The 22893-nt window shown below is 46.8% G+C and overlaps 1 protein-coding gene across 1 annotated transcript; it reads right to left on the reverse strand.

Annotated features, from left to right (window-relative positions):
- Positions 1 to 3302: 3302 nt before the first annotated feature.
- Positions 3303 to 18811, reverse strand: NAT10 (N-acetyltransferase 10). The gene is made up of 28 exons (XM_057372982.1): positions 18568 to 18811; positions 17852 to 17943; positions 17340 to 17511; positions 16950 to 17072; positions 16134 to 16195; positions 15833 to 15947; positions 14429 to 14536; positions 14209 to 14342; positions 13739 to 13832; positions 13284 to 13382; positions 12632 to 12768; positions 12406 to 12530; positions 11993 to 12143; positions 11494 to 11590; positions 10535 to 10651; positions 10331 to 10432; positions 10178 to 10252; positions 9592 to 9708; positions 9292 to 9425; positions 8772 to 8820; positions 8213 to 8306; positions 8006 to 8116; positions 7335 to 7507; positions 7108 to 7227; positions 6412 to 6510; positions 5958 to 6031; positions 4786 to 4869; positions 3303 to 3733 (listed from the first exon to the last, which is right to left on the reverse strand). Exons 1-28 carry the CDS (start codon positions 18673 to 18675, stop codon positions 3640 to 3642), a joined length of 3060 nt encoding a protein of 1019 aa, XP_057228965.1. The 5' UTR covers positions 18676 to 18811; the 3' UTR covers positions 3303 to 3639.
- Positions 18812 to 22893: the final 4082 nt, after the last annotated feature.

Below are 22893 nucleotides of genomic sequence, written 5' to 3' on the forward strand. Positions count from 1 at the left end.
CTGAGGGACATCCCCAGGCCGGAGCACAGTCCCTCAGGGCAGCCGAGTCCCTGGCTGCTTCCAGTGCCTCTGATGCCACGACTTCCAAAAATCCTCTGTGCTCTGCAGCTGCTCCTGGGACGCCCCTGTGTGAAGCCTCGGGCTGTAGCCCCGGCCGCCCTCAAGAGCTGAGTCCAGCCCATGATGCCGGGGACAGTGACGGTGCCACCCTACCCCGTTGCTCTGGGCTCCTGCAGCCRCCTCTCYRYGCTGCCCTGGCCCAGCTGTGCCGCKCGCCAGCCCACGGCTGCCAGGCAGTGGCCGCTGCCCGGCGCACAGCACCAAGCGGGTCAGAGCAACGGGGCCCGCGGTGCCCGGCCCAGGGCACTGGTGGGCATTTGTGGGGGCCCCGGGCGGAAGGCTGATGGCTCGGTCTTGGCCACAGGGCAAAAGAAGCAGCTGCAGGAGCTGTACCGGCTGGGCCCGCAGCTGGGGAGTGGTGTCTTCGGCACCGTTTTCTCGGGCATCTGCCTCTCGAGCAGGAGCCCAGAAAGTGGCTCAGCTGGCCAGGCATGAGAGGAGGGTCGGGCGTGAGAGGAGGCCGGGCAGAGCAGGGCTGGAGCTCAGCCCTCCTCTCTCATGGGCTTACTGGTGGCCATCAAACGGGTGAGCCGGGAGAGCGTGCTGGAGTGGGACGAGTTGGTGAGTGAGCGGGACCAGCAGGACAGAGCGGGCCGTGGCGGGCAGGGATAAATCCAGAGGGCCCCGACTGTAGGAGGAGGGAGATGCAGGGGGGAGCGAGCGCGGGCTCAGCGTGTGAGCCGGAGCAGGGCCGACCCTGGGGTGTCAAACAGCACTGCCAGGGCCAGCCAGGGGACAGTCCCGAGGCACTCACACCCAAGCCCTGGAGACAAAAAAGGACACTGGGGCATTGTCTCACCGGAGGCATTGTCTCTTCCTCACAGCCCAACAGCAGGTGTGTTCCGATGGAGATTGTGCTCCTGGAGAAGGTGGGCTCTGGCTGCCGCARCATCATCCAGCTCCTTGACTGGTTTGAGCTGCCTGACAGCTTCATGCTGGTCATGGAGCATCTGGAGCCATTGCAGGATCTCTCGCACTTCCTGCTGGAGCGGGAGTTCCTGTGYGAGGAGGTGGTGCGCTGGCTKTTCTGCCAGGTGCTGGAGGCCRTGYGGCACTGCACTGCCTGCRGTGTCCTGCACCGYGASATCAAGCCGGAGAWCCTCCTCRTGGACCRGAGAGYGGTGATCTGAAGCTCATCGACTTCGGTTGCGGCACCTTTCTCCAGGAGCGGCCCTTCACACGCTTTGTCAGTGAGCCCACATTTGGGGCTGCGCTCCTGGTGCCGGCATTGCCCAGCCCCATTCCCTCTTGGGCTGTGGGGAGCAGCATTCAGCCAGCTGCTGGCTCCCCTTGGGCACGGGGCCGATGCTGTGGCCCAGGAGACGGCTGCCAGCCCAGCCCACAGAGCAGGGCTGCAAAAGCCAGGCCCCAGCCGCTGGGCTTGGCAGGCCCACGAGGGCTTGCTTGGGCTGTGCCGCTGCCCTTCTCCACCTGGCAGAAGGGTGTCTYRGCTTTGGCCAGYGTGCTGGGCATGGGCTGCAGCCTTGGGGGGAAGTTGTGGCCACTGGTGCAGCTCCTGCCTCTGCCAGGAAGCTGGGGCCAGGTTCTGGAGGGCAGCAGCCTGCACCTGGACAGCGCTGCCTGTCTCCCCTAGGAACACACACGTACAGCCCGCCCCAGTGGATCCGCTTTGGCTGCTACTGCGGCCATTCAGCGACCATTTGGTCCCTCGGCGTGCTGCTGTACATCATGGTCTGCAGGGACATCCCCTTCTGGGAGGACCGTGACATTGTGCTGGGGCAGCTCTGCTTTGGGCAGCGGGTCACTCACTCCAGGTTGGTGTGTGGCCTCAAGAACACGGGTGCAGTCAGGCAGCCCAGCATGGCGCTCACGCGGCTCAGCGGCAGGTCGATGTGGCCTGTGCTGGGCTCTGGGAGGCTGAAGGAGGTGGCCGGAGTGTGTCCTGCCATGCCACTCTCCCACAAAGGGTAGAGTGTGCTGTGAGGCCGGCGCAGCTCTGAGCACTCACAGCATGGCCCAGGCACAGTGGGCGCTGGGAACGGCCGGGCAGGAGCCTTGTGTAAGTGACCGGCGCTTTCTGCCTTCTCTGCCCAGAGTGCCAACAGCTGATCTGCTGGTGTTTGGCCAAGCACCTCGCAGACAGGCCGGCACTGGAGATCTTGCACCACCCTTGGGTGCAGGGCCGGCATCTTTGATGCCTTGCTGGAGCCTCTGCAGTACCCACTGACTAAGCCCCATGCAGGACTGAGGACCCAGAAAATAAAACAATAAACCCATTGTGGGCTGTCAAGTCTGCTCCCTCTTAGCAACTTTAGCTAAATAAACCTCTTTGGCAAAGGGATGATCAGAGTGTTCCTTTCAGCCTTTGTCAGGGTTTTGATGCCTTTCCTCCAGAATAGTGGTTTTGTGTCTTTGAGCAGGGGCTGTAGTACAGGTCCGAGGGGCTTTAACAAGCCAAGAAATGTGACAGTGAAACAACAGCTGCTCTTTCAGACTGTAGCGGCCACTTGGGCTCACCCCAAGAGACACAGGGCTCCTGTATGCATTCCAAGGGCCAGTGCRTGACAGGGACAGAGATGTTGCTCTGCTGCCAAAGCCGCAAGAAACACTTGCTCCTGGGAATTCCTTACAGCCAAGGACTGGGGATACCAGGACCCAGGGCTCCAGAGCTGGGCTTGCCCAGCACACAGTCACAGTGAGACAATGGCACAGGCACCTGCTCCATTTTGTGCGGTGGATGCTCATCCCACGAAGCGGTGCGACCATCACCCGGAGCACTGCATGGATGCCTTGGCGCTGAGGTGGGGCTGGGAGGAGGACTCAGCCCCTGGCGTTCGGGTCGGATCCTGGCGGTGCTTGCTCCGAGTCCCACAGTCACAGCAATCCCCAGCTCCAGCCTGGCACACATTTATTGCCAAGCAGGGACCATGGACCAGCAGAGCTGGGAATTCAGTGCTTGGCTGCCCAACTGGGCCCTGAGGTCAAGAGAAGATCACACAAACAGGTTTTGGTACAACAGTGCTGATTCCTGGCAACCTGAACACAAAACTTTCCACCAAAGCCAAGGAGCATCTCTAGGACAACACGGAGATGGAAGTCCATGTTCCGTGATCAGCCAGCCCCAAATAAAAAGTACATAAATGCCCCTTCAAGCTCCAGCGGACCACCAGCATTGATCAAGGTGTGCTTCAGTGCTAAGAAAGAGTCACATTTCTATCCTGTGTTGTCCAAACTCTTTTTTAATAAACYATAGGACCATTAAGATGCAGGAAGTTTACGTATTTATCTGCCCTCTTGGAATGGGAGCTCTGTAGCTGCTCAAGCACCTTCACAGCATCCCAGTCTATGCCTGTTCCTCACTCACACTCTGCACTCACACTTCATATAAAAATCTTCGCACAGACACTTGAGCACTGTTCTTCCCACAATACAAACACWTGGAAATGCCTCCAAGGATGCTTCTTCCCTCCAAAATAGTCTCTTGATTTAGAGGAGAACAGGATGTCTTAAGTACAGACCCAGCACTTGTTAATTCAAGTTCACTGATTGGCTTCAAAGTCATTTCTTCCTCTTCTGCTTTAGATCTTTGGTCTTCTTAAATTTCTTCTGTTGCTTGGGTCCTCTCCCTGTTTCTAATTTTCTTTTCTTGTCACTGAGAAACAGGGACAAAACAACTGTTAAAAATAYACATTTTTGTTGTAAGATAGGAGAGGGAGCAAAACCCCAATTTCTCAGGTCATTTAAATGCGGTGCTAGAAAAAGCACCAACAAGAGCCTGACTTAGGTTTTATAGTGCCCTCAGATTCTCTAACCCAGAAGCTCTTGATTTTTAGTTCTTTGCTTTTCAAAACTTAATCTGTCCTAAATGGGGTGTCCAGAATTTAGAATATCTAGAAGAAACATTACCACTGATAGTTCTGAACATACAATTTTGYTCCTGCACTGGATTCTGACTTGAGCAAACACGACAGAATTCCAAGCTCTGATTTCCATCAGCAGTGACAAGATTCCCTCCTCCCTAGGCTTCTGATTTCTGGAAACTTTCTGGCTTCTGGAAACTCGCAGCTTCCAGCATTCATGGAAAAAACCATGAAAGGGTGGAATAGAGATCACATCATTACTTGGGCTGTCAGGCACCCCAGGAAGAGGAAATAAGCGAGCAGGGAAGACTCAACTATAAAACCCCAAGSAAAAATACATGAAGATTCCATATTGGGCAAGGCAGAGAAAGAAGATGAATGAAAAGGAAGAAACTGCAGAAACACGAACATTTTCCAGGCTCAAGCTCCCATTTAAAAGTATTCTTCTTCCCTGAATTTGCTTTTTCTCCAATGGCACCCCCAGGGGTTCCTACCTCATGTTAGTTCGCAAAGCAAATGGGACAGTCAGGTGGAATGAGTCACCCAARGGAGGAACAGTCCCAGCTTCTGTGTGGGATCAGGATCAGATCAYCAGGAATAAAGTCAGAACTAGCACATGAGTTCCATGAAGGCAGCACTACCCTTAGAGCAACACAGACCCATGGAGCAGTAAAGCTCACMGGTGCTCACAGCCCAATTTCTCCAGGAAAACTGAGGATCTGTCTAGGACACTGAGTTCATTTAATCTGCATTTAAAACTTAGGCTTTGCTCCTTTGAAAAACGTTGTAACAAAGCCAGCAGTAAACACCAGAGAAATGTCTGGACTATTTCAACTTCCTTCACCTTTTAAGACTGACAACAGAAGCATTCTGGCCTGCTTTGCTCAACACTTCGTTCCACTCCTCGTCATCGCCTCGGATAATGTACCTAAGTGGGAAAAGCAAAGGAAAAGTCAGATTGTCAGCACAAAGGAAAAACCATAAAAATGAGGTGTTTCTACCATCAGGCACACACTACTCTGCAAACAAAGYCCCTGTGTCAGCACCCAACCAAATCAGATTCGGGAAACACACACAAATCCAGGCTGGCAAAGCTGCCATGGGACAGTTCTTCTGGCTTAGCCTGGGAACAACTGAAGAGCTGCAGCTTGATTTCAAAAAGAGAAATAAAGACAACAATTGCTGCTCAAATAAGTTCATGTTCTGTGGCTCTTGTCTGGGTGTTCAAGCACCCTGGAAATTTCACCCAGATTTAAAAAGACAAAGCAATTGTGTAGCAAGATGGAGCAGCTGCTCTCCATCTCAAGTTCTCGGGGATTTGGAATAGATGAGGCTTTGTCCACACAAAGCTGAGAAATGCTGGACAAAGCCTCACAAGTTTTCTATAACCTGCWTTGAGAAGTGGTCAAAATAGATTTTTTTTTTCTCCTCATGGTGGCGAACAAAAATCTGTTTCTAGCAGAGGGAGAAAAAAAGGAAACAAGATCCAAAATTACAGAAACAGATGTAGCACTACCAATGCTTAAAAAAAGGAATGAAAACTCCAAAAGCATTCTGGTTGTATTATTTTCCTTATGTGACTGACATGCAAGTCACTTCAAATCATATCCCTTCTTGTCCTTTCTTYAAACATGACAATCAAAGATCAAAGAAGCTTTTATTCCTTTTCCAAAATTTAACAGATCAATTTAGATCCAAACCAGAGAACTTTACTGGGACATCAGCACAGTAAACAGGGTTTATAAGACAAAAAGTAAGAGAGAAGAGACAGAATCAGTGACATCTAACTACTGCTGGTCCAGAAAGAGAGAAATCTGCTGATCCTCCTGGCTCAAGCTCTGGTTGGTTGCTCTTTTTGTGTGATTTGGGGTTTTTTTATGTTTTACCCATTGCTGACAATACACACCATCACTTACTGATGGTTTACTGCAACTACAGCCTTCTGCACAAATCCCAGACCTAGCACTCCAACCAGGGAAAAAACCGAAATCAAGACCCAGGCAGATGAATTCTTACTGTGTAAGGTCCATTTCCTTCAGCTTCATCACTTCTTGCTTGTGCTTTTCTTGGAATTCCTTTGCAGCCTCCTCCTGCAACAGGACAGCACAAGATGCATTAAGTCCTGAGGGCAACAGTGACTTTGTAAYGGGAGGAAGATGCCTTTTCCCATAAATACAGCCTCTAAAACAAGCACCAGTTRATCCTGAATAGCATCTCTCTTTTATATAATTACATTTTGATTTTACTTGTATACATATACTTGACATTTTCTGTGAAAACCCCATATTGCAGCTTAAAGCACAACTCCACATGCACAAAGTGCAAACCTRTCAGGTTTTAATTCCTTTACAGTGACAGACGTGGTGTGGAACTCTTCCTGTCCAAGAAAATTTAGATTACAATGCTTCAACACTCAAGGGAACTCCCTGAAGTGTTTTCATATGAGCTAGGAATAAAAGCTTGTAATTACCAAATCGTCATTTAAAGATTTCAGTGTTGGCTCCATCACAACATCCTTTGTTGCTGCCATCTGCTCCTCCACAGCTTTTTCCTGGACTGTGTTGAACAGCTGAAAACGAAATTACCCAGCACATGTAAGACTTGGTTTATGAAGCATCATTTATCACCTCTACAATAAACTCCTAGTGCAAGACTTCAGGAGCTTTGCTGTCCTAAACCTTAGTGAGAAAGAAAACCAGAAAGCAGATCCAAAACCTTTCAATGATTTCACTACTCTTCAAGTCCACCTCTAGATAACACTGGAAAATAATTTAACTTTTTTTACAAGAGAAGCTCAGATGCCACCAGTGCACTGAACAATGGAATGGCTCAGGGAACATCTGTCTGCTCAGTATTTCAGTCAGGACATTTCCACATGTAAGATAAGCACTCTTATCTGGGAAATCACTATACAGAATGATYAAATGGTTTGGGTTGGAAGGGACCTTAAAGATCATCCARTTCCAAACRCCCTSCCATGGGCATTTAAATCARTGCCAGCAATTTTCCTGCTGGGATTTTCTCCATTTTACAAAGAGGTTTACGGTCAGTAACTGGGGATGTTAAAGCTGCCCAGCTCTRATTCAGCTTTCTCTTGGTGTCATGTTTTCTGTTAAATAGTGGAATTATGGGCCAATACAACCAAGGCTTGTCCTGCTGCTCCTACCTGCACTACTTTGCGGATGATCCTGTTGAARAGTCCCATCAATTGACTGCTGGGTAGTTCCATCTCCTTTTCCAGCTGGTCCAGAGATTTGTGCTGTAAGCCAATCCCTAGAAAAAGGGCCTAAGGCAAAGACATGGATCTCAGTCACAGAGCAAACACAAASACACATTCCCCACTACATTCCCTGTGTTTTATCCCCAAATCCTYGCTCCACACCATCCACACACCGACTGGGCAGCAGAGAGGGAGATATCTCCCATCTGGTTGAGGAAGAACATCCTGGCAATGGTGGGAACCATGTCCATGATGAGGTGATAGTCCACCATGTTACGGGAATACATCTCCAGCCTTTTCAGGTCGTATGGGATGAAAACTGACTCCAGCTCTGCACGGCTGATGGCTGGTGGGGACAACAAAGAGACAGCAAGGTCAGGAAGGCTCTTCAGAGCTACCCAGGATCTCAATGTTTAACTTTGATTTAGKTATTTAACGTTTYTCCTGTGGCTGAGAAAGGCCAATTRCCACCCCATGGTGGGTGCCCTTCYAAACAACTCAATTCAGCAACACTGCTACCGTGGTTATCCCAAGTCTTTTCAGGCAGGTAGACATCCCTATGGAAAACATGGCAACTGCGAAAACAGACCAGCTTCTCAACTTAAACAGGCCAGAGAGACTGAAAGCAGTGAGAAGTGACAAACTGCCCAGTTTTCAACAATTCCCACTGTTTTTGCTGTCAAAGAGGGCTGTTCCCTCTAACCAAGACAGACACCAAAACCCCACAGGCTCTCCCCAGAGGACTCTCCTCTGCTGAACACCTTGAGAAAACAGCAAATTGCAGGTGCCAGGCTCCAGCCACACTCTGTCACACACTTACAGCTCTCACAGTCAGGGTACTCACGTGCTTGGGGCTGCTGTTTGATGTTTTTGTTCTGTATAATGTTCAGGGCCAAGGAGGGAGAGAAGGTRCTGAACTGGTAGGAAAGCAGGGAAAGGAACCGCCTCCTAAAATCTACAGGGCAAGAGGACAAAAGAAATTACCCCAGTGGGCCTCTAGAACAATAAACATCCCAGAGAGCTCTTCCAGAGTTAGCAGGACCAGAGTTACCTTTCCAGAAGGCAGTGAGCCAAGGTTCCTGCTCYGAGTCCTCTTCATTCAGCATCTTCAGCATGATGCAGGAGTGCTCTCCAGTCAGGTCGTTCTGATAAATAAGATACAGTTCTGTGATTCTCTGATGGATTTATTTCCCATCATCCCCACGAACCTTTTGCACTCCATGCTCAGCTGAGAAAGGGAAGTATTTTCTAAATACACAGCAACACATATATCAACTGCTACTGACCACCTCCACTTAGTGAAAAACCTATGGACTTCTGGAATTTGGTAAATATCAGCTATTTTACCAATAACCACATTCATAAACCTCAGCTGCTGCACCTCTGCTCTAATTTTTTATTTGCAAACTACTTGGAGGCACCCATTCACAACCCTAAAACTTTCCTCCTTAACTATAGGCCCAGAGAACAAAAAYGAACATAAACCAAGCCCAAAAAGCAGCCTCAAAAACCCTTCCTGCCCCAAATCACTTCTCCCAGAATCTACTGGAGTATCTGCCCAGGGATTTCAGCAGGGCTGGATTTTCACTCAGGAACAGCGTGGTACTTACTGGGGTCTGCCTCAGATAAACTGGCACAAATCCAGCACGCTTCCAAAACCTGGGAAAGAGAGGGAACTCACTGAGAATTATGGAGCCACTGATTGCACAGCAATAAATTGTGGTTGAATGCAGTTTATCTGCTGTACAAGGACAGCTGGTGAGGAGCAAGCCAAGACCCCCCAGCAATCAGTAGAAATGAGCACAGGCAGAAGGCAGGAACAGCACCCACCTGACTGAGGGTCCAGTTCAGGGGAGTGAAAAATTATAACTGTGACATCAAAAAATGAACCAACGTTCAAGATGCTGTGTACACTAGTGAGGAAAACAACAACCAGCTCCGAAATCAGCAGCAGCTCAAGTTTCCAAAGGTCACAGGAATTAGAAATTCACCTCTCCCTATTTATTACAGGCTGCTCTTACTTCTACACTTTAGAAAAACTGCGCAAGTAAAGCTCATCGTCTGTTTAGAGGGGTCACAGAGGCAACCAAGAAGGTCAAGATGTAACTGGGAAATAGAATAATRTCCTACTTGAGCAATCTTGGGGTCAGGCCATAAGACACCCCGAGATAGTCCAGGTTCTCAGCTTGTCTCTCACTCAGTTTGAGGAGCAAAGGAGGCAAATCTTTCCGAGGTGTCACAACCTCTTCTAACAAGCCCACAGTCTGGAAAAGAAAGTGGAAATGGTGAGCAGCAAACCCTACAGAAACCTGCAAATGAAAGCTCTTCTGTATAAAAATCAAATATGAGCATTTCCTCCTCACAGAGAGCAGACTTACAGGGAAAAATGAACAGCTTTAGCACAATAGAAAATACAAAAACGTGYCATACCTCACTGCTCACAGTTGCAATTTCTTTTGGCTTTTGAACTGTTCTTTCTTCCAAACATGGGAATTTGCCTTCGTAGTACATCTGYAGCAAAGTCAGAGCTCTGCTGCCGTAGCCCATCTGTGAAGAAGGAACAACACACTGTAGAAAAACATGTCTCTAGTGTTTAAGAGACGACATTCTCCCCTTAAAACCCTTTAACAACCAGCAGTGCAAACATCACTCACTCACTGCACAAATGCTTTTTTTTGGCCACATGGCAGCTCTGTGGAGGACCCTACAGAACTAAGGTGTCTGCAATCACAGTGAGAGCCCAGCTGATAGTTCAGGGCTGTGCAATCATTCTTGGGGCTTAACTCTGGCACTCAGAAAATGCCAAACACTYGGTAATCTCGCAGTAAATAACCCTGGAACTGAATTGTCTCTGGCTGCTCAAGATGCTCTGATGCTGCCTCCAAACAATGTGACCACTGGTTTGGTGCCTTGACCTTAAAATACTAAAAACTGGAGGAACTGAAATGTTTKCCCAGTTCCTGAACTCTGCCTGGAGAGCCATTTCCATGGCACAGCTGGGTCCCTGGCACTTTACCCCCTGATAATCCGGGTGAACCGCGATGCGAACGACGCGCCCGCCGGAGAGGCCCCCGAAGTCTGGATCCTGGAACTGCACAAGGGACAAAAAGTCAATTTATTTCTGGAAACAAGAAACAGTGCTGAAATACACTTGGGTGTGTTTACCCACCTGCTCTGAAATGGTCCAGGGAATGAGATCCCCAGAGGCTTTCTTTCCCCTGGAGAGGCTGTTCATGRTGGACTGGCGGGAGATCTCTCCCTCCAAGCACACCTGCCAGGGAAGGCAGAAATCCATGAACATGCACAAAGAGCTTTCTCCTGCAGCCACCCAACCATATCTGAATCAAAACTGACACTCAGGTCATCCTCTTACCTGAACAACAGCCAGGACTTCRGGTAGTGAATTCTGGGTGGGTGGAACAGGTGGCAAAAGGCAAAAGAGATGATGGGCAGGGGCATCAGAGAGCATCTGGAGGTCATTGGGGGAGTTCTGGAGGGTAAAGACAACAGAAAGWTGAAAAAGTATCCAGAGAATCGCAGAATATCCTGAGATGGAAGAGACCCATGAGGATCCAACTCTGGCCCTGCACAGCACAGCCCCAAGAACCCCACAAATGTGCCTGAGAGTGGTACCCAAAAGCTTATCCATGAGGAGAGCTTCAAAGTCCAGTGTAATGTCAGAAGCTGACTTCTAAACAATCCTCCACATTCTGAATTGAGGGCTATTAAGAAATTTGGAACTAGAACAATGCCAGCTCATGGCTGTCACAGCACCAGACAGCACCTGCTTTCCTCATTATTGTGCTCAAACCTTGTGCTCTAATATGTATGAAACTSAACTTCTATTTTCATACGGCTCCTTTACCTATGAAGCAGCAAACCTTAATTTTATTTTAAGCCTCAGAATTTTAGCACTCAGTACTTCAATGCTTCTGGACTTTACCACTCACATTTACTGATCACCCCAGGTCTTGAAATCTCAGGACAAATTATTCCTCTTTTCAGTATCATAATGCTGCTGACCCTTGATGAACTTGAGGCCACCAGAACATGGTAAAGAGAACTGCAAATGAGGTTCAGCACTGATAAAGGAGGCTCATCTAGAATTTTAGTCTCCTTATTTTCTCAGAGCAAAAATATTCCAGATTATCTGTAAATCCAGTATGTTCAGGCAGGATCAGGATCTCACGAGGAGAACACAGCTCTGCCTACAAGGAGCAACAGAAGCTGTTCAAAAATTTCAATCAAGCTGTCATAACAAAGCACAGCTCTCCCCCAAAAATTCCACACTGAAACTGGAATGAAATTGGATGGAARAAGCAGCAGCCCTACCTTGTAGTGTGAAGCCACATAGAGGGCCATCAGCCTCTGCAGGAACACTTCGGATGCTCTGTGGTAACAGAAGAGTGTGTCTCTATTTACATAGTACCTAAACACAGGGATTAAGGAAAAAAAACCTCCTTGGAAATCAGGGAAAAGCTCCCTGTTGGTTTAGTTTTGATATTTGAGCCACAAGCTGGCTTAAGCCAGTCCTCTTAAGCTCCACAGCTTTATCTACAARGATAAATTATGCTGGGCAGTGTTTGTACCTTTCAGGCCTTCACCTGTAAAGATAAACCTTTTGGAACTCCAACAAGGACGTCCCTTCATGCAACCCTTCCTTGAGGTTGTCTGCAGCAAAACTGGAGTTTGGTAATGTCCTGGTAACACACACCAGCAGTGCCACGAGAGCTTAACTCCAGGGGTTAMCAAAATGATCACGTGCTGAGCTTATCCCACCAGCTCCAGAACCAGCAGTTCACCCAGCCTGAGAGGCTTTCAGTGAGGATACAGGTCACAGGTGTCTGGCAGAGGGCAGCCAGAGATGATCCTGGTGATGTTGAGGCAGTCCAAGCACAGGAGGTCATTCAGCCACTTCTCCACGGCGTCCCCAGGAGCGTACCTGATGGACTCGTGCAGGGACACCTCGTGCAACGTGCGAGCTGCAATGGTGCCAGAGGACATTCAGTGCTGGGAGCCACAGCCAGCCAGGAATCCCACAGCATCCCTGTGCTCTGAAGGGCTCCCAGATTAATTATCAGTTGCCAACTTCCACCTCTGAAAAGCTTTTCATCTGAAACTCAGGAGGGAAAAGCAGCGGAGCTCCGTCATTTCCCCACGCACCCCCTTTCCCAGGGATGTGTGGGACAGCCATGGGATCAGGCTGACAATGACACAGTGACACCCAACCCAGARGTGCTGTACCTGAGGTGAGCTTGGCAGTGGCTGTGGATTTGTTCTCTGCTGTCAGGGTCACCTGGCTCTGGGCGCTCTGCTGGCGGAGCTGCTGGATGAGCTTCAGGGACAGCGAGCGCCCCGTGCCCTCATAGCTGTGGAACAGGACACAAAGAGCCTGAAGCAAAGAGCCAGGCAGCCATTCTGGGCCACAGCAAAGCTGCAGCAGAGGCCACAGCAGCTGCTCCAGCCCTACCCGTTGATGGTGGAAGCCATGAACACCAGGTAAGGGCCCAGAAGGTTCTTCACCAGGGGCAGAGGAATGGCAGCGGCCTCATCGATCACCACGAGCTCAGCCTGGCCCAGCTTCACCGAGTCTGCAGGGTGGATGTACTGCAAGGAACAAGAGGGCACTGTCACTGCCAGCAGCAGCACAAGGCACAAAACTGGAGCCCTGAAAAGCTGCTTGTTGTCCCTGCTCTCCTCAAACACCAAGCCAGAAACTGAGACGTGGAAAAACAAATGTCAGGAGGGGGTTTATGTTTCCCTAACAAGGACTGAYTCACACATCTTGTTTAGCACAATTCCACACAAATTTATATGCAGAGGTGAGGAAAATGAAGGGAATCCAATCACTAAAAGCAAAAGCTCTTCTTGCACTGTTCCTTTCACTTTCCTTTGCTTTTGTTTCAGGAGAAACCCACCAGGGAGCTTTGTAATGCACAAGTTGTTCCCTGGAGACAGAAGGCATTTTGAGGAAGTCACTCCCCAAAGGTCTGCCTTACAGCAGAACCCATCAGGGCAGTTACACATCACACAGAATGAACATGCTTAAAATCCAAACACCTTCAGCACTGGCAAAAACAACAGCCAGCAATAAAGAGAGGAAAGGCAAGAATGCCAGTTACCTGGATGGTCTGCCTGTGCTCCTTGAACACATTCACTCTGACCACTGCCTTGTTGAACTCGGGATTTAAGGACTGAACAATCTCATAGTCCAGGTGCTCCTAGAAAATAACATTTTAAAACAATATGAAAAGCCAAGATCTAAGAAAAGTATCATTTACYATCATCATCATCATAAGCTCAGACACTGATACTTCACATTCTAACTAAAAATTTTTACAAAAGGCTTGAGAACTGGGAAATTATTTACTGAGGTTAAGATCTGCTTCACAAAGAAGTGATCYCTGCTTAAAAACAGAGAAAAAAACAGAGAAAGAAACATAACTCTACCATGATTTGTTTTTTTGCAGGACATTACAAAAAGCTGGCAACAAATATATGTAACCAAAAGCACAGATGAGATGCAAAACCTCCTAAGCAAGAATGAAAATATTGTAAAATAGTCTGCCCCCCTCACCTGATACTGCAGTGCATCAAAGCCTTTAAATATGAACTCAAASAGAGTATGAAGGTTGTCAGGGCTTGGAGATGTGACAAAAATATTGGAGTAACTGCAGGGAAAAAAAACAAAACAAGGGCTGAACTATTTTTCTAACAAATTTTACCACACGAGTAGTAAAGAGGATGAGTTTATTATAGGAGGGGTTGAYTTCACCTAATAACCAAAACACAGCAGGTGCCTAGAGATACCTATTTCAATTTATGTATGATTATTTTGAGTTTTAAGAAAAACTTGAACAACGGTGTATGCAGCAATCAAAAGATAAAAGACTAAAAATGAGGGATTTAAGACTGAAAATTACAGATTCAGATCCTGGGGGTTTTTTTTGGTGGGTTTTGTTTTGGGTTTTTTTTGTTTTGTTTTGTGGTTTTTTTAAACTCAGGGATGCAGATAAAGCAGGGGGGATTGAAGAGGGGATCACTCACCCAAAAGCTACTGCTCCAGCAATGGCCAGCCCCAAAGCAGCAGATTTCCCTCGTCCCCTGGCTGCTGTTAACGCCACCGTGCTCCGCAGGGTCTTCTCAGAAATGGCTTCGATAAACTTAAGAACCGCTTTTGCCTGAAAACCCCCAGAAAACAGAGTTTAAGTTCCTTTCCCCTGTCACCTGCCAAGGCCACAGAAGCCCAGCTGTGCAGCACACTGACCTGATCCAGRGTTCTGCAGTTATCCACCAGAACCCCCACGGGCTGTGTGTCCTGCAGGCTCTCCTTCAGCTCCTTCAGCTCCAGGTCCTGGGGCCGCAGGCTCTCCTCCTACAAGCACAGCACACCATCAGCAAAGTGCACTGCAGCACAATCCTGCCTTCTCTTGGTGTCTTCTGACACCTTCTGTCAGGCAGAGAAAGGTGTCTGGAAGGAAAAGTTACCACAAGAAGAATATATCCTCTAGAAACGTGAACATTTATATGGACAGGCATGTATTTAACACTTAAATTTCCAGGCATTTTCAGGAGAACGGTCACAATGAGGTTCCCCCATCCTGGCTTCCCCCAGCTTCGAGGGAAAAAAAGGGAAGGATTTTGCAGTAGAGAGTAATTAGAGAATTACCATTCATTGAGAGGAAAAACAGATTATGGAAAATTTTTCTGAATAATTTAATTCATTTTTCAGTCTTTGGGGTTTTATGATTTTCATTACACCTGTAACATGAAGTGCCCATGCAGGGGGAAAGCTACTGCAGCAGCAATATCAAAATAATATTGAGATTTTAAGAGCTAAACAATAAACTTGGACACAAACACAAGCAATTTCAGATGGGAATGAAGGATGATCTTCCTTATTAAAGGAAATTCCAAACTTAAATTTGGAAAACTTAAAATTCCAAAGGCACCGATCTCTCCAGCCAACAGATGAGCATTAGTGCTGCTGTCAGCATCATTCTAATGACAAAAAKAGGTTGTTTTATTTTAGTTTTTCTTCAACTCAGTGCCCTATTAGAATGTTTTTATCACCCCTGACAAAACCTGTGTTGGTTATTTCTCAGGCCACACAACACAGTTCAAATATTTCAGTTTAAAGCTGGCTCAGCCTACAACTGGAAGTGATAAAAGGATGCAAATATTTGTCAGGATTACCCTCAGGGATTTTTTCCTGGGATGTGACACGTGTAACTCAGAAWTAGAAACAACTACCACAGCTTCCAGTTGTGTCCTGAGCCTGCAATAAACTCATTTCCAAAGTGTTCTCCCAGCCCCCAACTGCTCAAAAGTCCTTTTTTTTGTCCTTTCCTTCTGTCCATCAGCTTGAAATCCCTCTATGCAACCACAATCAACCTCATTGCACTGAACAGAAATACAGGGAAATTAATAAATATGGACAAGCTCAAAAAGAGATGGGACAGAAACTTAAAAAAATAAGCAGAGTACAGAAAAATCAGCTCCACAAACTTCACCCACATAATTTTTGCAGAAAATTCCGTTTCCTCTCTTCAATGCCATCACTGGATATAAATCAGGGTGAAATAAAAAAATTAAATGTTTTTAAATCTTAGACCAATGGCCAATTCAGAGGGATTTCTGCCAAGGCAAAGGGCTGGGATCCCTCACTGACCTGGGACTGAGGGGGGACAGGAGCGATGTTGGCAGCGTGGCTGGAGATGGGCAGGATATTCAGCTGGTCATCAATCACCAGGCAGTTCTTGCACGAGGCCAGCGACAGAATGAACCTGAGCAGGCAAAGAAAACATCAGCAACACTTCCTGGGGCTCATTTCAACTCTCTTCCAAGCACAGAGATTGTGCAGCAACCCACAGCTTTCAGAAAGGGCCTTTTGCAGGGAGCCCCGAGGGTGTTTTGCTGTCAGGAATACCCAGAGCTGTTCCTGGTGCTTTCCTGCACTCTGAGTAACTCACCTCTCATTRAATCTCCCCACCACGTCCTGGTGAGCCTCGGTCCTGTAGCGAGAGTGAACATCCTAAGAGGAAAAGAAACAAAAGAAAACAAAAAGAAAATGTCAATCCAGAGCAGGGACAGCAATGACAGTGACATTTACAGGACTGGGGCTCATGGCACCATCCACCTTTCTTCCCACTCTTGTCCATCCCTTTCCAGCACAGAATCCAGACAGGATTCTGACTTTCTGTTTGTTGTGAAGCACCCACATCTTCCAAATCCTCGTTAAAAATGTTCCCTTCCTGGCCATGCTTTTTACAAGTCTGACTTTTTCTTGCCTGACTTAAAGGTCAGCTCTGTCAGATCATTTCAGGCACCTCAGGGATGCAAAGGAAAAATATTCTATGATTTTAATTCCTCTGCTGCTGGCATTATTTAAATTATTATTAAYGATGGAAACARCTYCTGATSCTGGTGTAGGCACAGTCARTGTGARTTGTTTTGTGAAGCTGATCTCAGGTCACAAARCACCCCAAAGCTCTATTTTTTTAAACTTAAAACTGCTGACAGATGGGCAGACAGGATAAATACTTTCCAAAATTCTCATGGAACAAAAGAACAGTCACATTTGTGAGCAACATGCATCTCTTCCTTCCTGGCAGCATTTCAGAAATGCCTGACTATAATAAATCCAGTCACAGATAAAGAAGCAGGAAAGATGATGGAAGGAAGATCACAGCCCATAATAGAAGCAATAATTCTCAATGAATTCTCAAAGAAGAATAAATTTTCAATGCAGCTGCTTATAGAAAACAGGCACATCATGCTGAACATACCATGGTCATCGTGTAGAGCTGCTTCAGGGAGTTCATAGTTCTCAGGAGAATCACCACAATTCCACCCCCTTCCACTGTCTCAACTGTTCTGGCCAACAGGTTTGGGGTCAAGGCTTCAAAATCCTGGGGAACAAACAGAACCTCAGAGCTGCCCAGAGCCCTTCAGTGCAACTGAAAGGCACAAAAGTCTGAAAGATTCACTCCTCAAAGCTTCACTCACACTTCAATTTGCATTAAACAATGTCCTGTTACAGCTCCTACCAGCGAGGCCACCTCACCCTCGCAACATTTGTAAAGGATGAGCAAGGCAAACAAAAGACACAAATCCTGTTCCTGCAACGTTCCAATTAATTCTTGCAGGGCATTTTTKGGAGCCAGGCAACTCCTCACCTGAAGGACACACATTCCAAAGGTGTTCCCGAGGATCTTATGGGTTTCATTGTAGTAGCAGTAGCGGATGTTTGTGGCTGCTATGAACAACTCAAAGGGATCATCGTCCTTTATGTTCAAAGTTCCACTCTTAATCTTCTTCTGGAGCTGCCTCATCCTCTTCTTCCGGTGGCTGGGGGACAAAACCACACAGGAGTTTTCTTGGAAAAGGGTACTCAGACTCTGGAAGTCAGAGCTCAGTCCTAAATATTGCTGAGGTTAAAAAGCTGAGGAAGCCAAGCTTTGGCCTTTAGGGGTTAAAAAGGTGAGGGGGAGTTTGTTCCAGGGCAGCAGAGTCAGTGTTAGAGCCACAGAAAAAACACAGAGGTACTTTTTGCCGGTGTCAATTCTATTATGGAAGCCAAATTTCAGCCCTSGAAGACCCAACTTCCCACAGCTCCTCCAGGAACAAACCTGGTTTCCCCTCCCACCCAAATCCCTGAAGCAGAGAGCAGCAAGGATGTCTCTCTCACCTGCTGAAGCCCAGCTCCTTCTTGTAGCACCACAGCACAGAGGGCCGGGCCTTCACCGTGGCTTTGGACAGCATGTGATGCAGGATAACAACCTGTCAAACAACAAACGCTGTGGGGAACACCCGGACTGTGTGACCCCACAGAGCTTTTCCACCCTGAACAGTTCTGTGATTCTGGGAGCGGCTCYAACCTAAACCATCATGGTTTTGTTCTGCTGTTCTTCCCCTTCCCACTCACACAATAYACGGCCAGAGTCTCTGAAGAAAAACGAGTTCAGCACTTAATTTCTCSCACACAGCTTCACCAAGGAGGATCATCTGCGAGAGCACTCAGTGCACAAAACCCATTCCGAGTGAGAAACCATCACAGCTCACGATGGAACCGAGAGGAAAACAACTCCAGCCGGCCAGGAAATTTAAGACCTTCCGCCCCAGTTAAAAACCCAAACCAAACACACAAACCCCAGGCTGCCCTGAATTTTATTTGATGTTGATGAGCTCCTCAGACAGGAGATGTCTAAGGTGAGGTTTCACACACCATTTCTAAGCCCTCTGTCCCTGCGAGTTTCCTCCCTAGGCCGCCACCCCTGCCCTGCCCGGTGCTGCGCAGGGTTAACTCCTGCTGGAGGCGGAGAGGAGCCGGGCCCGAGGGATTGCGGTGGGCCCGGGCCCGGATCAGCACCCACAAACCCCGCACTCGCTCCCGCACGGCGTTACCTGGTCCTTGCCGCGGTCGCCCACCACCACGAACAGGCTCCGCTGCCGCTCCGCCACGCCGTTCTCGATAAGGACGCGGATGCGGTTATCCACCTTGCGGCGCTGCATGGCCGCGGCTGCCCGGAGCTCTCCCCAGAAGCTTTTTCCGGGTGCTTTCTCCCGGTTCTCTCCCCGTTCCCGGCTCTCCCGGCTCCTGCGGCACCACGTGGGAGCCACGTGGGGCGGGGCGCGCGCGCCGGCAGCGTGGAAGGACCCCGGGGCTGCCCGCGCTGTCCGCCTGCGTCACGCGTACATATTTCAGTTTATAAATACATTTCTCTGTACAAACACACATTTCTACATTCTACTATTAAAGTAGAATTATTGAAGGTAGCGTTCCACATGGGAAAGGACTCCTGTGGCAAGCCAGCTCCCAAAATCCCAGCGAGACACTGAGCAGCCCCTGTGTCATTTATTCACTTCAGTGACTTTTGGCCGTGAAAAGGGGATAAATAGAACTTCAGTCCCAAAGACAACGCTGATTTTTTTTTTTTTTCTTTTCAATGCTTTGTTATAAATAAATCCCTGCCCGCACCGCCCCTCCCAGGCCGCCTCTGATTTGATAAAGATTTAATTCCATTTCCACACCAAACAGAGCCTGGATGGCCTTTGCTACAGGGGAGAGACAACAAAAACAAATATACATTAAAAAGAGCACTCGGACCGTTTTCCCAAGAAAACCAGACTGCAGAGAGCAAACAGAACACAGAAAACAATAAATCTTCAGGGTTCATTATTATCAGATACTRAACAGAACTCCAGGAAACATTAGGAATCCTGCTCCTCTATCAGACTAGGGAGCTTGTCATATTTAAGCTCTGCTCCTTACCAAATCCACCACAGCTAATTCAGAGTTTTCCACGCAAAATCCCAAGCTGCACAAGTGTGGAGTTGCAACAAGAAAACAATTTATCAACCTGACTTGAAATCCCAGTGAGTTTTCAGAAACACGGAATTTTATTCTCAAACTGACAGTAAAACTATTCCTAACCTTTCAATACCAAAGTTGAGCCAAGCTATTTGCATAGATATATTTATTCTTAGCTTTTGATACTGCCAGGTTTTTTGTTTTTTTTTAAACTTGAACATTCAAACAATGAAGTATTTAAAACCAGGTGACATTATAGGAAAAATGTGTTTAATATCACTGGATGTATTTGGGGTTGTTTGCTTTAAAATATAACAATAATATGATAAAACTACTGAATTAATAATCATAAAGACTGTAGAACAGTACTTTTTTAGGTGAACCCAGGCAAACCCAGCCAGAGACAAAACCACCAATGCAACAGAAGTGTAGCAAGGCAATCCCTTCAGGTATGAAATATCTGCTTAAAAGGGAAGGACATAAAACATTTAAATAGATTTATTTTTCAAGTGTTTACAGAAGCCATGAACCAATTTGTTTCCAACTTTGAGTTAAAGAATTGCAAAGACATATATACAGGTATGTTTAAGGCCATCAGAAAATTTAAACCTGACAACAAATCAAAAATTCTCAACACTTAYGTGGTAGAAGCATTACTAAAATTCATTCTAAAATCAAAAAGCTTCAAAGGAGGAAATACATTTTCATTTAATGAAAATCCAATGGATGTTTACTACAATTTTGCTTGAGACCAAGATTTCAGGTGTACTCTTGATACACTGGTGGGTAGAAATGGGCCAGCAGAGTTAGAACCAAGCTAGTTACACCCATCTGGTTTTTAGGAGTATTAAAAGGGAGGGGAAAAGAACCTGGCTTTTARTAAAACTGCAGCAGGAGCAAGCAATAACTAATACAGAACCAAATGCCCAGTTAGGCTCTAGTTTTCCTAACACAGTTCTCCTATGTGCTGCTCCAAGTGGCTCTAGGAAGCCAATTTTACAGATTTCCTTCCCTCCATTAAGGCTGGATCCAGAGATCCACCAACTTTAACACCATTATATTCAAAAAGCCTCTGAAAGTGGTTAATAGCACCTCTTCCCTTAGATGAACAGTCTAGAAAATTAAGTTTGTCATCATCTGCCACATTACACCAAAAACATGTTTGAAGGACYTTCCCATGCCACCTCCTTGGCTCTGGACAAACAGGAACGTGTTCCATTTTAGCAATCAGCCTCTCCACGACTGTGAGGTGTGCTGACAAAAATAAGGGAATGTTCCCCCAATTCCCTGTCAAAGCTCCTTCCATCAAGTCCTGCCACTGACTCCACAACAGTCTGGATCAATGCAACACATTTTAACAAATCCTGTCATTTAATAAGAAAACCACAATTAGAAGGGAGCTGAACGGTGCTGCAGTGCTGGAGCTTCCAGTAAAGTTCCAGACAAAAATTAWAAATTTATTTAGGGTCAGATTTAAATAAGGAAATTCTTTTAAGTTCAACAGTTTTGTTGTTTGGGATCATTTCCTGCTTGCTCCTCAGATGTTTCGGTCCAGCAGTGGAAGACACCTCCACATTCCCCATCTGCAGAAGTTCACTAGTTCCAGTTCAAGTGATAGGAAACCCTTCCAGTCCCATCCATACTCAGTGCAGATAGAAAATTGTAAACCCAGGTGTCCAGATTTCAGAAACCAAACCAGCCTACTTCAGTGACAAACCTCAGCTCTCCCAGAAATCTGTACCTTCGAGCATCTTTTCAATATTTTGCCATGGACATCAACCAAGAACAGTTTCACATGAGCAAGAGGGGGGATCTGGGTTTTCCCAGATGTGACTGGCAGCCTCATTAACGGGGAGGGGTTATCAATATACTTCTAATTTGTTCTGTATTTCTTTCTGCTGGTACACAAAGGCTTTTCCCGATTTGTTCTTAATCATATGAAATATCACCATTTTTTCAGTATCATTTATCATCTTTTCAGTTTTAATCTACAGTTAAAGCCTCTTCTGTAACTTTTCTCTACTCGAATGCCATTTGGGAGAAAGAAGGAAGTGCAATCCTTCCTCCAAAGCCCTGTAACACAACCAAACCTGCTTAAAAAGTTCAGGTCAGCAGGACATTTTGAGAAGACATGTTTTGAAGGACACAAGGTTCTCTTARTTAAGTCCCAGCAGAATACATTGACTCATTAATAACAAGAAGCCAATTCTGACTGACAGTTCAGAGACTGTTGTATGCAAAAGACAGGATCTTGGGAAAAAAACAAGTTCAGAGAAGTTTAGAACCATCACCACAGCAAAATCCATAAACTGTACTGGTGAACAGTTCTTAGCAAACAGCCTGGACACAGGAAAAACACAGAAGCAAAATTCAGGACAAGGTTGGTCTCACATAYAAGATAACAGCTCATGATTTCTTGGTTTTTGAGTAGGAGGATGTCTAGGAAGGATCCGAGTTTCCCAGACACAGTAAGTATCTGAAATATTTGAATGATTTATAAATTACTTGCTCAGGAACCCCTGAATTACAGCCAAGAGGGAGCAAGAGGCTGAAGGCAGAAGTTTGTTTTTAAACAGGCTCAGACACAATCCTCTCCAAGGCTCTCCTTCCAGCCACAGGATTAGGCCCCAGTTATCCCATAACTGGAATAAACAGCTCATCCCAACATCCACAGCAGGCTCAGCAACAGAGCCAGCCCCAAAYTGCCACAGCATTGCTTCAAGATGCACCAAACTCTGGTGAGAGTCTTTGCTCAAAACAGGACCTTTTTGACAAGGAACACACCTAGGAGGGCTTGGGATATGGATGGAACTCAGATCTAAGGCCAAGAATCGGTGTTTGGAGAATTTAGGGCTCCCCTGAACCAGAAATGCAGTGAGGGCTCTGTGTCCCACAGGGGACTCCACATGTTTCAGGACACTTTATTACACCATGGGTTGAGATTAAAGGGGCCCCTGCAAATTCCCAGCAAATTCCCAGCTCAGATCTCATGACCTTGTTCCACCTCTACCTCCATCAGCAACAGCACAGCAGCTGCTCTAAAGGCCATTTTCACACATGGAAAGGTTTACAAACTTGTCTCTCATTTACGTGGCCCACTGTTTTATTAATAAATTTAATTTGGAAAAGAAACCCAAACCAGCTCCCCAAACTTTAGGTGGAATGCTTTGATCCATTCAGTGGTCTTGAATTGAGTATGGTGCACATTTACTGTCAAATTACAGTTAGTTCCATAAGGAGCATTTGGTGTGCAATGGAGAAAGCTGAGCTGCTTGTGTTCTACCAACCATTTAGACATAAGCTGATGCACAAAGAAAAATCAAATAATTAAAAGAATTCACTGTTTTCCTACATCAGTTCAACATTAAAAGGTTTGTCTTTTTATTTTTTTCCAGTTAAAAAACAGTTGGGACTATTAT

The sequence above is a fragment of the Malurus melanocephalus genome, unplaced genomic scaffold (assembly GCF_030028575.1).
Source record: "Malurus melanocephalus ecotype Western Australia unplaced genomic scaffold, MMel_1.1 scaffold_182, whole genome shotgun sequence".
Classification (NCBI taxonomy): domain Eukaryota; kingdom Metazoa; phylum Chordata; class Aves; order Passeriformes; family Maluridae; genus Malurus; species Malurus melanocephalus.